Consider the following 12,828-nt stretch of genomic DNA (forward strand, 5'->3'; position numbering starts at 1 on the left):
TTATCCATTTTTAACACTACATTCACAAATTTTGATGTTTCTGTTTTTGAAATTAAATTCTTAATCTTGTTTCTTTTTTTAAAAAAAATATTGAAATAAATTGTTTTTTAAATTTTTTAGAATAAATATAATAAATGTAAATATTTTTACTTTTAGATAATCTTTTATGTCTTAGTTATCATCTTCTTATATTGCTTTTTTAGATTTTTTGACTTTTTCACTATTTAATTTTAAAGAAAGTTAAATAAAAAATTAAAAAAAATATAATATATATTAAATATACATTTCTTTAATTAATAAATGTTAGAAATCTTCGATTTTTAATGCTTCTTTCAAATCTGCTTTATTAACACAGATAAGAATCGGTATATCTTTTTCCTAATAAACTTTTTGTATTAATATTTAATATAGGTAATCAGCTAAATTTCCTAATAATTTTCTTTTTATATTGTCAAAAAAGAAAAATTAAATATAAAATATATTATAATTTAAAATACATATCCACACTATCAGCCAAAAGTAATATAGCTCTTGCTGCTCCTATTTCTCTTATATATTTTGTTTTAGTATAATTATGTCCTGGAATATCTATAAAGCTTACACTTTTAATTTACTATTTTTATAAATATATATATTAATTTTAAAAATCTAGAATATTATAATATTTTTAATAGAATACTTCATTTTTTAATATTATTTCTATTTATGTTTCAGTGGCATCTATAGAAGATGTTGTTGCAAAAAAGGATTTATTTGCCAACTTTATTTTACAAAACAATTTAATATATTGATTTAATATTTAATTATAATAATACATGATAAAGCAAAGCTGTTTTACCTGAAGCACATTCACCCATTATAAAAATAGTATTCCCTTTATTTTTCACAATAGTTTTTTTTTGTTTCGAGAAAAAAGTATAAATAAAGTAGCAACTAAAATTAAACCTATTGTAAAGGATAAACCTATAATATTTAATTAACTATACTATTCATTTTCAAAACTATCTTATATTTCTGAATATTCTTCACCTTCCATTTTATTTTATTTTTTATATGTTAACTTTTAATTTTATTATATTTTTTAATTTAATTGATTTTTTGAATTTGATTTTTATTGATTTTTTATTGATACGTGCATTAAAAAAAAACAAATAGAAGAATCTAAAATATTAAGCTGATATATATTTTTGAAATTAAAAAAAATCAGCTTTAAAATTATTAAAAAAATTAAAATTTTATATTTTTACTTTAATTTTTTGCTAATTTAATATACATTGATTTTATTATATTTTTTAATATTTAGATAAACTTAAATGAAAAATTAAATATAATAATTTACTTAAAAAATATAATACCGATAAAAAAAATATGATTAATTAATATATATTTTTTTTTTTTTTATAAATTATAAAATTTAAAATTCATAATAAATATTTATTTATTAATACATTATAATAAAATTAATATAAAAAATGAGCTTTGATACATTTAATAATCTGTTATCTTTAAAAATGATAAATTAAACTTATGAATAAATATAAACGGAAATCGATATTTCAAAGACTGCTACGCTTTAACATATTAAACCTCAATACGATCTAGATTAAATATAACCTAAAATTAATACAATGAATTATATTTTAGAAACTAAAAATTTCTTTTTAAAAAGAGGAGGATTAAATTCAGATAATTTATTAAAAATTTTAGAAAAAAATGATTTTTCTTAAATATAATTAAATCGAAAAGATAAAATGATTTATGATATTTTATCATAAGAATTTGTAGATTTGAAATATGAATAAAATTAAAATGTATTTTTTTATTTAAAATAAATAAAAAAATATATTTAATTAAGTTTACTATTTATGCTCTAAGAAAAAAATTAAAAAATAAACTTGAAATAGAATTTTTAAATAAAATTATATATTAACTAAGCTTTTTTGCTAGCAAAGTCCAATAATAGTAAGAAAATAATAAATAAGATTAATTAATGAATTGACTTATAGATTTCATAAAAAGCATGAAGTTATATTCTCATTTGGTATTTTTATTATATTTTTTTGAAAAAAAATAAAAAATTATACTATAAATATTTATAAAGGTGATAAGGGTTAAGAATTGTTTGTGGTTATTAAAGGTAGAATTATTATTTTTACTATATTTATGCTTTTTTTGATTTTTATTTTTAATAATTTTAAATTTTAAAGGATCAGTTTATTGTTTAATTCAAGATTAAAAATAATAAAAAAAATAAAAGAGAAAAATACTTTTAAATTAAATATAAGAGAAATAAAATGAAACCGTAAAAGAAAAATTAGCAAGGAATTTTTTAAATAAACTAGTTACAAATGTAAGTAAAAAATCCGTAATAGATGATAATGTTAAAGATTTTGTTAGTAAAATAAAGTTTAATTATATGAAAAAAAGTTTGTAAAGTTAAGTTAAATAAAGATAAAATAATTAGACTTAGGAACTTGATAATGAAAAAAATGATGAAGAAAAAGAATAAATATATTTAAAAGAAAACTTTCCAGATTTTGTTTTGGCAAAAACTTTTTATGAAGGCGAGTATTTTGGAGAAATTTCATTACTAACCTAATAAGAAAGGTATTTGTTTAATTTTTTCATATTTAATTATTTTTCTTTTTTTATTTTCTTTTCTTTTCTTTTTTAGAACAGCTACTATTATAGCAAGATAAGATTCTCACTTTATGGTTTTAAACAAAAAAGGATTTAATAAAGTAATGATTACTGCCAAAAAATCAATAATAAACGAAAAAGTTGAATTCATATAAAGTTTTGAATTTTTTAAAAATATTCCTATTAGAAAATTATATTAAATTGCACATTAGTTAAAAATTATTAATGTTAAAATTAAGGAAACTATATATAATGAAGGAGATCCATCCAATTATTTTTTCTTAATAAAATCAGGAGATATAGTTATTAAAAAAAAACAATAAGTACCTGTTTAGATTAATGATGAAGAAACCTTAAATTAAAATTAATTAAAAATTTGCTTTAAAAATAATGAATAATATACATTAAAAATTGTTGGATAAGGCAGCTTTTTTGGAGATGAAGAATTAGTGAAAGGAATTCCTGAAAGACAAGAAAGAGCTATATGTAATAGTGAAGAATGTGAACTATATTAATTAGAATAAAAAGTAAAAAATATTTTTTTATTTTTTTTTAAATATTTAAAGGGACTATATTAAATTCTTGGTTATAATTTTTATGATTGTTTATAGTAATAAGTGGAAAATAAATAATAAATAAAATAAGAAAGACTTGAACATTTAATAAAGATAAAAATACCTTAAAAAAATATAGAAGGATTAAATTAATTTTATGAAGATGAGAGAAATAAAAAATTAAATTAAATCCAATAAGAATAAATTAAATAAGCAATTTCAATAAAAAATTAGATTATGTTTGATAAAAATATGTTATAAAATGAAAAAAAAAAATCATAAAATGTTTAAATTAATGATACAGAAGTAGAAGAATATATAAAAAACAAAAGCTTAGAAAAATATAAAAAAGAGTTTTTTAAAATTAATTGCTCTTTAGCAAATCAAATTTGTGAAAAGTCTCAGAAACAAAATGTTGAAAGAATTGTTATAAACAAAAAATAAAACTTTTTTAAAAGATTCAAATAAAAAAAACATACTGAAGTAGTAAACTAATAAATTAGTCAATAAAATAAAATTAAAAAATATAAAAAAAGTCTGTAAAAAAAAAAAAATTATTTAAAAATAAAATAAAATAATATTTAGTTAATTCGAACACATATTATATTAAGAATAACTAAGAAGATTAATATATTGAAAATACTTTAAATGGCATTTCTATAAAGTCATATAAAATTTAGAAAATTAATTTTTAAGAAGTTTTTCAGAATAAAAAATAATAGATACAAATTAAAGTCATTATAATAAATAAACTAAAATTTTAAAAAGCTTTCAATCTTAAACTGATAAAATTATATTGAATTCATCTTAATAAAGTAACCAAAAAAGAAATTAAAGAAGTTTTTTTGATTAATAATATTCTTAAACTTCTAAATAAAGTATAAAACAAAAGAGTTTATTATAAAATGCACATACAAATGAGCAGAATATTATTATAACATAAAAAAATAGCTCAAATAAATTCGAACAATTTTAATTTGAAAATATCTAATTGTAGAAAAATATAAATATTTTTTAAAAAATTTCAGATAATACTTAGACTTAATTTAAATTTCAAACAAATGGTAATAATTTTAGTCAAAATTAAATAAAATAAAAAATATAATCATAATTTTCAAATAACTAATCTATAATTAGAGCAAATTATTCTTAAAAAAGTAATCCTTAAATATAAGTAACTCATAAAAAAGACTTTGTAAAGTATATCAATATGAAAAACTCATTTTAAGATTATGTAAGTGACAAAGCAAGTTAAAAATGTGATTAATAAAAAATAATAAACTAAGATTAAACTTAAAACTATTTAAATATAAATAGTTTAAATTTATATATAAATAAACAAAAATAAAATGATTTTTCAAAATAATAATAATTTAAATTAATGAAATATAGAAATTATTTATGATTAAAATTAAAACTGATTAAAAACTTATTGTATTTTTATATAAACTTTATATTAATAAATTTGCACTAAAAATAAAATTTTTCTTAATTGTGATTATTTTTATTTAAAAAAAAATATAATTTTATATTATATTTACAAATTTAATATTTTTATTTTTCATTTTAAATTTATTAAAAAATATTACTGTATCCCATCATATTGTAAACTCTCATGATCTCGATTTTTTTTGTTTCCCAAAACAGCAAAAAACATTATTGTTATAGTCCACACTTAAAAACTGCTTAATTAAATTTCCAATATATATATATATTGTAAAAAATTATATTTTGATATTGATAAAACAATATAAAATTAATTATAATTATTAAATTAATTAATTAAAATATATTTAAAGTTAATCTATTGAATTTATTATTTTTTAAAAATATATTCAAATTTTAATATAATTTCTATATTATTAATAATTTTTTAATTTTTAAATGTTTTGAGTTTATACTAATTATTAAATACTTAATTATTTTTAAATTAATATATTTTAATTTTAATAGTTTTTTTAAATTAAAATTATCAATGCTTCGAAATTATATTTATGAAAATTTACTAGATCTATATATATATAAAAAAAAATATATGTAAAAATTTTTATCATAAATTTAAAAAGTTATAAATTAAATTTATGATAAATAATTAAAAAAAATATATTTTTAAATTAATAAAATATAATTTGTATATATATGTTTTTAAAAAATAAACAAAAAGTATATAAAAAAATAATATATTTATGAAATAATTTATAAAATCAAATCTAACTTTAAAAATGTATAAAGATTTAATATAAATTTTAAAATGTAAAAAAAAAATAATAAAAATTAAGTAATAAAAAAAAAAAAAAAAATATATTATTTATAATTATATAAATAGTAATAAAATATAAATATATAAAATAATTATACATATATAATAAATATACAAAAAAAAAAATTTTAATAAACAAATAATTAAATAAAAAAAATATTAGAAATAAAATATTATATGTGAAAAAAAAAATATAATAAAAATAATAATATTAATAAAAATAAATAATAATAATAATAATAATAATAATAATAATAATAATAATAATAATAATAATAATAATATTAATTATAAATTAATTATATTGGTAATGAAAAGATAATGATTTTCAATAAAATTTATTTTTTCTTTAGAATATTAATTATAAAAATTAACTAAATAAAATAATTATATAATTTATTCAAATTTAAATATTAATCATTACAATTGTTATACAGTTACTTGAAACTAAACTAAAATATTTTTTTATTAAAATATATATATTATTTCTATATTTATTTAATCAATTTTTATAAATAAAGTTTAATTAATAAAATATATTTTTTCTCTTTATAATTTATTATAAAATTTTTATTATAATTTTCTTTTATTTCCGATTTATTTGAAATTTAATTATTTTTATTTTAAATTATATATTTAATGATATATGGATTTATTTTAATTTTATTTAAATATATTTTAATAATTTTTTCTTTATTTAAATAAGTTATTTCTTCAAATTTTTTCATGTGATTCCATTTTAACGAATACGTTAAATATTTAATGGTATATTAGCTTAATATATTTTTATATTAAAAATTGATAGCAATGAAGAACTTTATACAATAAGATAATTATGAAAAAATAAATATTGATTAATATTTATAAAAAAAAAAACTATAAAATATGATGTGCTTTTTTATAAAATAAGAATAAATACTGCTAAAATTAGATAAAAAAAATTAAAATGAAGATTTATAAAGGAAAAAGAAAAAAATTAAATTGAAAATTCCAAAAAATAATAATGATTTTAAAGTAATCACTAAATAATTTTTTATTATTATTAAAAAATTTAATAAATAATATTTATATAATTTATATATATTTTTATAACTAAAAAATAAAGCATTTAATAAATATATTATAATATTTTATAATTTATTTTTATATATTAAATTAGAAATTATTTATTAACATAATATTGCATATTTAAAAATATTTTTTATATTAAATTAATTTTTACAAAATTATTAGATATTTAATTACTAATTTAAAAAAAGAAAACATTAAATAAATATACTTTTTTTGTAATAATTAGAATTTTTTTTTGAATATAATAGATATTTAAATTACCTTTGTTTGAAATGTTTTTTTTTGCTTTAAGAAAGTATAAAATATTTAATTACATAATAAATAAACAGAGAAAATAATTAATTTTAATATAATAGTATTATAGTAAACATTATTTTATACTATTATTTTTTTATATTTATTTTTAAAACATTTTTCAAATCATTTTGCGTATTTATTTTTTTAATTTTACTTATCATCTTTTACATAAGTGAAATAAGTAACAGACAATATTATTGAAAGAATAATTATATAATTAAATTATTATAATTATCCTAATAATGTATTCTCTTTTTAAGCTAGTAATTCTTCATTTTTATGGACATAATACTTTGATGATGTTCCAGAAAAAAATTCTTTATATTCTTTTTTTTTTTCTTAAACTGCTTCTTAATTCTTTTTATACAATCTAAATGTATATTCAAACGGATTGTCATCAATTAAATTTTTTCTGAAAAAATCAGTATTTTTAAAATATTTTTTTTCAAAATAATTCATAGATTATTCTACTTATTCTTTATTTTTATTTTCATCTTAATTAAAATTATTTTAAACAAACTCTTATTAAGTATTATAATCATATTTTTAATTCGCTTAATTATAGGAACCTTCGTAAAATTTTCGTCTTGATTATAAACCTTTTTTATAATAAAATAAAATTTTTAATAATTATTTATTTTTAATTACCATTTGCCATATCATATTATTCTCTTTTATTATCATCTTTAAGTACTTCAAACGCTTCATTTATTTATTTAAAATAATCCTATAAAAACATTATTATTTTTATATAAATGTAAAAGGATTACATTTTCCGGTGTTTCTATATTTGCATCAGGATGATATTTTTTAACAAGCTTTTTGTATGATTTTTTTATATCTTCTTATGCTGCTGATGTAGAAACATTTAATATTTTATAATAACATTATCTTTATTTTGAAATATAATAGTTATTAAAATGATGTAATTTTTAGAAAGAGTAAAATTTTTTTATCATAATTATTTAATATTTAAGAAATCTAAAAATTTATTTTTAAGAAATTTAATTATTTTATTTAAATTATAAATATAGACTATTATTTATTAGTAAATTAAAAACTAAATTTTTATTTATATATTTTAATATTCAGTTTTATAGTTAATCTAATTTACTTTATTATATCAAATTAAAAATACATATATTTTTTAATATGAATAAATAAATAATTTATATTATTATTAATAATAAATAAATAAATAAAATAAAATTATGTAAAATAAACTGATATAAATAAACATATTTATTAATTAAAATACTTAAAAACATTTTTATTTATATTTACGTTTTATATTATAAAAACAGTAATTTAATTATTTAAATTAAAATATTTTATTATATTCATTCTAATATTCAATTAAGATATAAATAATTATTATTTTCTAAAAAAAATAAAAAAGAAAAAAAAAAAAGTATATTTTTTTATTATTAAATATAATTAAAAATGAATTTAAGATTATAGTTAATATTTTTAGTATTTATAATATTTTGTTAAATAAAATCTATAAAATTAATATTAAATTAATCATAATAAGAATTATTATTACCTTGGAATGAAAATGAGTAAAAAATACAATAATTGAATTAATAAAATAAATAATAAGATGAATTTCAAAATGATTATAAAGAAAATAAAACATCTCACTAAAAATATTAAATAAAATAATAAGTAAAAGATTTAGTCAATCAAGAAATTGAACCAATAAAATAAGGATAATAATAAGAAAGTGAATAAATTGAAAACTTAAAAAAAAGCACAGTAAATTAAATTAATAAATTGTCAAATTAGGTAAATATAAAAATAAATGAAATAGGTTAGTAAATAACTGATAAAGTTGTTTAAACACAATAAACTTTGGAAGAGAATACATTAAGTAATATTGATTTATAATTAGTGATTTTATAAAATTAACTTAGTTAATATTAATAAGAGTAATCATAATTAAAATAAGACATTCCAATAATTTAAAAAGAACTTCCTTAAATAAGTTCTAAATGTGATTCATATTCTGATTGTTTTTAATGTACCAATGATATTTAATGTGGATGGTGTAATTTAGAAATGAAATGTGTAGAAGGAGACAATATTGCTCCATTAAATATTCACTGTGACTTTTATAATTATAAATATTGTTAAGGAGATGAATGTATTATGTATACTGATTGTGATGTATTTTTAACTTTATATTTATTTATTTATTTTATTTTTTTCTAAGAGTTGCATAAAACATGAAAATTGTGGATGGTGTGATGATAATAAAAGATTTATTGAAAGTTGCATTGAATTAAAGTCTAATTAATGCGCTGTCAATAGTTGGTATTATTAGAAAAGCGATACAAATAATGTTTGTCAAAACGAGAAATTGTATTTAAATGGAAAATCTAATGATAAAGAAATTTCTAAATAAATAGATTTTGAAAATAAGTAAAATTAAGAAATAGCTAAATAAAGAAAAATAAGAAAAGAATAATTTGAAAATCAAACTGAAAATTAGAGAATGCTTGCTTTTAAATAAGTAAACTATTATTTAATTTATAATTTAATCATTTTTATTTAAGAAATAGGATATTTTGGAATAAAAAAATGATAGATTATTAATAGTGGAAAATCAAATAATTTAATTATAAAATCAAATTTCTGTTTTGAAAAAAAATAAAGATAATAAATTAAGAGAATTAGAAGTAAAAAAACTTAAATTATAGACTTAAGAGCATAAATAAAATGAAAATTATCAAGATAATAAAGATGCTAAAGAAAATAGTATATATCGTAAATAAGATGAAGACAATAAAGATATTTAAGATGGTAAAAATAATAAAAATGATGAAAATGGAGAAGATAAAGAAGATGGTGAAAATGCAGAAGATAAAGAAGATGGTATAAATGGCGAAGATGGAGATGGAGAAGAAGGAGAAGATGAAAAAGATGAAAATGATGGAAAAGATGGAGAAAATAAAGAAGATCAAGAAGATGGCATAAATGGCGAAGATGGAGAAGATAGTGAAGATATTAAACATGATGAAGACGGAGATAATAAAAAGGATGACGAAGATGGTGAAGATGGCGAAAATAGAAAAGATAGTGAAGAAAGTGAAAGTGAAGATGATAAAGATAGTGAAGATGATAAATATATTAATAAAAATGATAATAAGTACGGAGAAGATACTAACAAAGATAAAGAAGACAATAATAAAGCCAGAGAAGTAAATATTAGTTAAGATAATTAATAAAATAAAAGTAAGACTTCAAAATAAAAAAAAGAAAAAGATAAAGAAGATGGAAAATAAAAAAAAAAAAAAGATAATAAAGAACAAATAATTAAATAAGAAGAAAATTAAGAAGATGAATTATAATAATAGAAAGAAAATTAAAAAAAAAAAAAAGTTAACTCCTAAGTAGAAAAAAATAATGGAACATTATCACAAACGGATAATGAAAATAAAAAAGAAAATTAGTAAGCTAAAAAATAAGAAATAGACTAAAAAGATGAAGAATTAGTTAAAGAATAATAGGAGAAAACAGATGATAAAAATAACAATAAACGTGAAGTAGGAAAAAAAGAAACAGATAAAGAAACAGAAACATAAGCAGAAACATAAGCAGAAGCGTAAACGGAAACAAAAACAGAAGCAGAAACAGAAGCAGAAGCAGAAACAGAAACAGAAACAGAAACAGAAACAGAAACAGAAACAGAAACAGAAGCAGAAACAGAAGCAGTAATGGAAGCAAAAACAGAAGCAGAAACGGAAGCAGAAACTAAAACAGAGACTAAAACAGATAAAGACAAAGAAAAAGAAACAGAATAAGAAAAAGAAAAAGAAACAGTAACAGAAACAGTAACAGAAAGAGAATAAGAAAAAGAAAATGAAACTGAAACTAAAACTAAAACTAAAACTAAAACTAAAACTAAAATCAAAACTAAAACAAATAAGGACAAAGAAAAAGAAACAGAATAAGAAAAAGAAACAGAATAAGAAAAAGAAACAGAAACAGAATAAGAAAAAGAAACAGAAACAGAATAAGAATAAGAATAAGAATAAGAATAAGAATAAGAATAAGAATAAGAATAAGAATAAGAATAAGAATAAGAATAAGAATAAGAATAAGAATAAGAATAAGAATAAGAATAAGAATAAGAATAAGAAAAAGAAACAGAAATAGAAACAGAAACAGAAACAGAAACAGAATAAGAATAAGAATAAGAAAAAGAAACTGAAACAGAAATAGAAATTAAAACAGATAAAGATAAAGAAATAGAAACTGAAACTGAAACTGAAGCATAAAATGAAACAGAAACTAAAACAAAAACTGAAACATAAACAGAAGCAGAAACAGAATAAGAAAAATAAACTTAGACAGAAAAAGAAATAGAAAAATAAACAAAAACAAAAACAAAAACATAAAAATAAACATAAACATAAACATAAACATAAGCATAAACATAAAAATAAGCATAAAATTAAACATAAACAAAATCAGAATCAGAAACAGAAATAGAATCAGAATCAGAAACATAAACAGAAGCATAAACAGAAACAGAAACATAAACAGAAATAGAAAAAAAAGAAGACAAAAAATAAAATAAAAATATATAGATAAATAAAGAAAAATGAATGAAGATTAAAAATCAAATAAAGATAATATAAATAAATACTGAAATAATAAAATAAATTTTGAATTATATATTTATAAAAAAATTAAACTTTATATCAATAAAATATAAATTAAATAATATTTTTTTAAAATTAAGAATATTAATAATTTTTATTGATAAAATTAATAAATATTTTTTAGATTAGCATTTATGCCAAAATTTTATAAAATTTCAACCTATTTTGAAAACTTTAAATTTTTATTCTTAAATTTTATAAAAAAATAAATAATGAATTTAAATAATATCCAATATAAAATACAATTTTTTTTTTTATTAATACTTTTTTTATGTGTTTAATATTAAAAATATATTATTATTGATTTTTATATATTTTATAAATAAAAAAAGATAATTTTCTTTTTTTCTCTCCTTTTTTTTAAGTAATTGAATTTTTTTGCAGAATATAAAAAAAATAAAAAAACTATATGTAAAAAAAATTAAAAATAGATTATATTGGCAAAAAAATAAATAAATAAGAAAAAGTATATGTTTAATACTATTTAATAGTTTATTTAAATCTATTAAAAAAAAAAAAAAATTTGGAATAAATTTCTTCATTTAAATGACCCAATACATATAAAATTAATTTTTTTCTAATGCATTTAAATAAATTACTGAATATGTTTATGAATTATTGATTTTATCATAAGAAAATAAAAAACATTATACATATTTTTAATATCAGAATATAAAGATTAGTTATCATACACAAAATAAAACATTTGTAAATCATATAATAAAATTGCCTTTTATAAATTTATTATAAATAAATTAAAAATCTCAAAAAAGATCAAAATATTAGATAGTAAAATATTTAATTAAATTAAATTATAATTAAATATATTAAATTATTATATATTATAAATATTATATAATTTAAAACAAGTTAATAAAATTTTTTTTATAATTTTAAATTAAAAAACTATTTCAAAAAATATTTTAATATTAAAAATATAAAATAATAATTAAAAAAAAAAAATATATTAAATTTAATAAAATCCAATATATAATATATATAAAAAATAAAAATATTTATGTATAAAAAATTTTAATATAAATTAATAAATATATATATATAAATATATATATATAATATTTATATATATATATATATATATTTTTACTTATATATTTAAATATAATAATATTTTATTTCAAATTTTTAACATATTAATCTATTTACAGTCTCAATAATTATTATAACAGAATATAGTCGTATATTTTTTTTAATTATTTTAAAAAAATATTTTTTTAAATATAAAATTTTAATATTTTCTATTTTTTTTTTTTTTTCACAATAATTATTAGATTATATATAAATATTTAATAAATTTATTTTTATTGATTTTGAT

General features: G+C 15.1%; 3 protein-coding genes across 3 annotated transcripts in view, besides 25 other annotated features; all 3 read left to right on the plus strand. All coding sequences in view use genetic code 6, as the record gives it.

The window, feature by feature from the left end:
* The first annotated feature begins 1,061 nt into the window (after positions 1–1,061).
* Positions 1,062–1,106: a microsatellite.
* Positions 1,107–1,858: 752 nt separating this feature from the next.
* IMG5_091700 (hypothetical protein) lies at positions 1,859–3,501 on the plus strand (the record flags this gene model as incomplete). The annotated part of the gene is made up of 6 exons (XM_004035660.1): positions 1,859–2,041; positions 2,102–2,137; positions 2,208–2,607; positions 2,675–2,741; positions 2,880–3,167; positions 3,207–3,501. Coding segments are annotated over exons 3-6 (841 nt in total), but the record flags the coding sequence as incomplete, so codon positions are not given.
* A 1,447-nt stretch (positions 3,502–4,948) lies between these two features.
* Positions 4,949–4,998: a microsatellite.
* Positions 4,999–5,109: 111 nt separating this feature from the next.
* Positions 5,110–5,161: a microsatellite.
* Positions 5,162–5,448: 287 nt separating this feature from the next.
* Positions 5,449–5,487: a microsatellite.
* Positions 5,488–5,510: 23 nt separating this feature from the next.
* Positions 5,511–5,545: a microsatellite.
* Positions 5,536–5,570: a microsatellite.
* Positions 5,571–5,647: 77 nt separating this feature from the next.
* Positions 5,648–5,748: a microsatellite.
* Positions 5,660–5,758: a microsatellite.
* A 370-nt stretch (positions 5,759–6,128) lies between these two features.
* Positions 6,129–6,169: a microsatellite.
* Positions 6,170–6,733: 564 nt separating this feature from the next.
* Positions 6,734–6,779: a microsatellite.
* A 119-nt stretch (positions 6,780–6,898) lies between these two features.
* Positions 6,899–6,930: a microsatellite.
* An 850-nt stretch (positions 6,931–7,780) lies between these two features.
* Positions 7,781–7,841: a microsatellite.
* Positions 7,842–7,961: 120 nt separating this feature from the next.
* Positions 7,962–8,024: a microsatellite.
* A 1,017-nt stretch (positions 8,025–9,041) lies between these two features.
* IMG5_091710 (hypothetical protein) lies at positions 9,042–11,439 on the plus strand (the record flags this gene model as incomplete). The annotated part of the gene is made up of 2 exons (XM_004035661.1): positions 9,042–10,276; positions 10,335–11,439. The coding sequence occupies exons 1-2, from the start codon at positions 9,051–9,053 to the stop codon at positions 11,437–11,439; spliced, it is 2,331 nt and encodes a 776-aa protein (XP_004035709.1). The 5' UTR covers positions 9,042–9,050.
* Positions 9,640–9,695: a microsatellite.
* Positions 9,647–9,701: a microsatellite.
* Positions 9,647–9,716: a microsatellite.
* Positions 9,719–9,770: a microsatellite.
* Positions 9,719–9,796: a microsatellite.
* Positions 10,382–11,382: a microsatellite.
* Positions 11,440–11,901: 462 nt separating the features above from the next.
* The window catches only part of IMG5_091720 (hypothetical protein), a gene marked incomplete at both ends in the record, with an annotated part of 1,638 nt that continues 711 nt past the window's right edge, over positions 11,902–12,828 (plus strand). The window contains 2 exons of the mRNA XM_004035662.1: positions 11,902–11,958; positions 12,785–12,828. The exon at positions 12,785–12,828 is cut by the window's right edge and continues 22 nt beyond it. Coding sequence (XP_004035710.1) covers positions 11,902–11,958; positions 12,785–12,828 — 101 coding nt within the window. The remainder of the gene's footprint in view (positions 11,959–12,784) is intronic.
* Positions 12,291–12,328: a microsatellite.
* Positions 12,315–12,357: a microsatellite.
* Positions 12,417–12,464: a microsatellite.
* Positions 12,485–12,591: a microsatellite.
* Positions 12,527–12,594: a microsatellite.
* Positions 12,542–12,594: a microsatellite.

Source organism: Ichthyophthirius multifiliis (genome assembly GCF_000220395.1).
Source record: "Ichthyophthirius multifiliis unplaced genomic scaffold scaff_1120509250725, whole genome shotgun sequence".
Taxonomy (NCBI): domain Eukaryota; phylum Ciliophora; class Oligohymenophorea; order Hymenostomatida; genus Ichthyophthirius; species Ichthyophthirius multifiliis.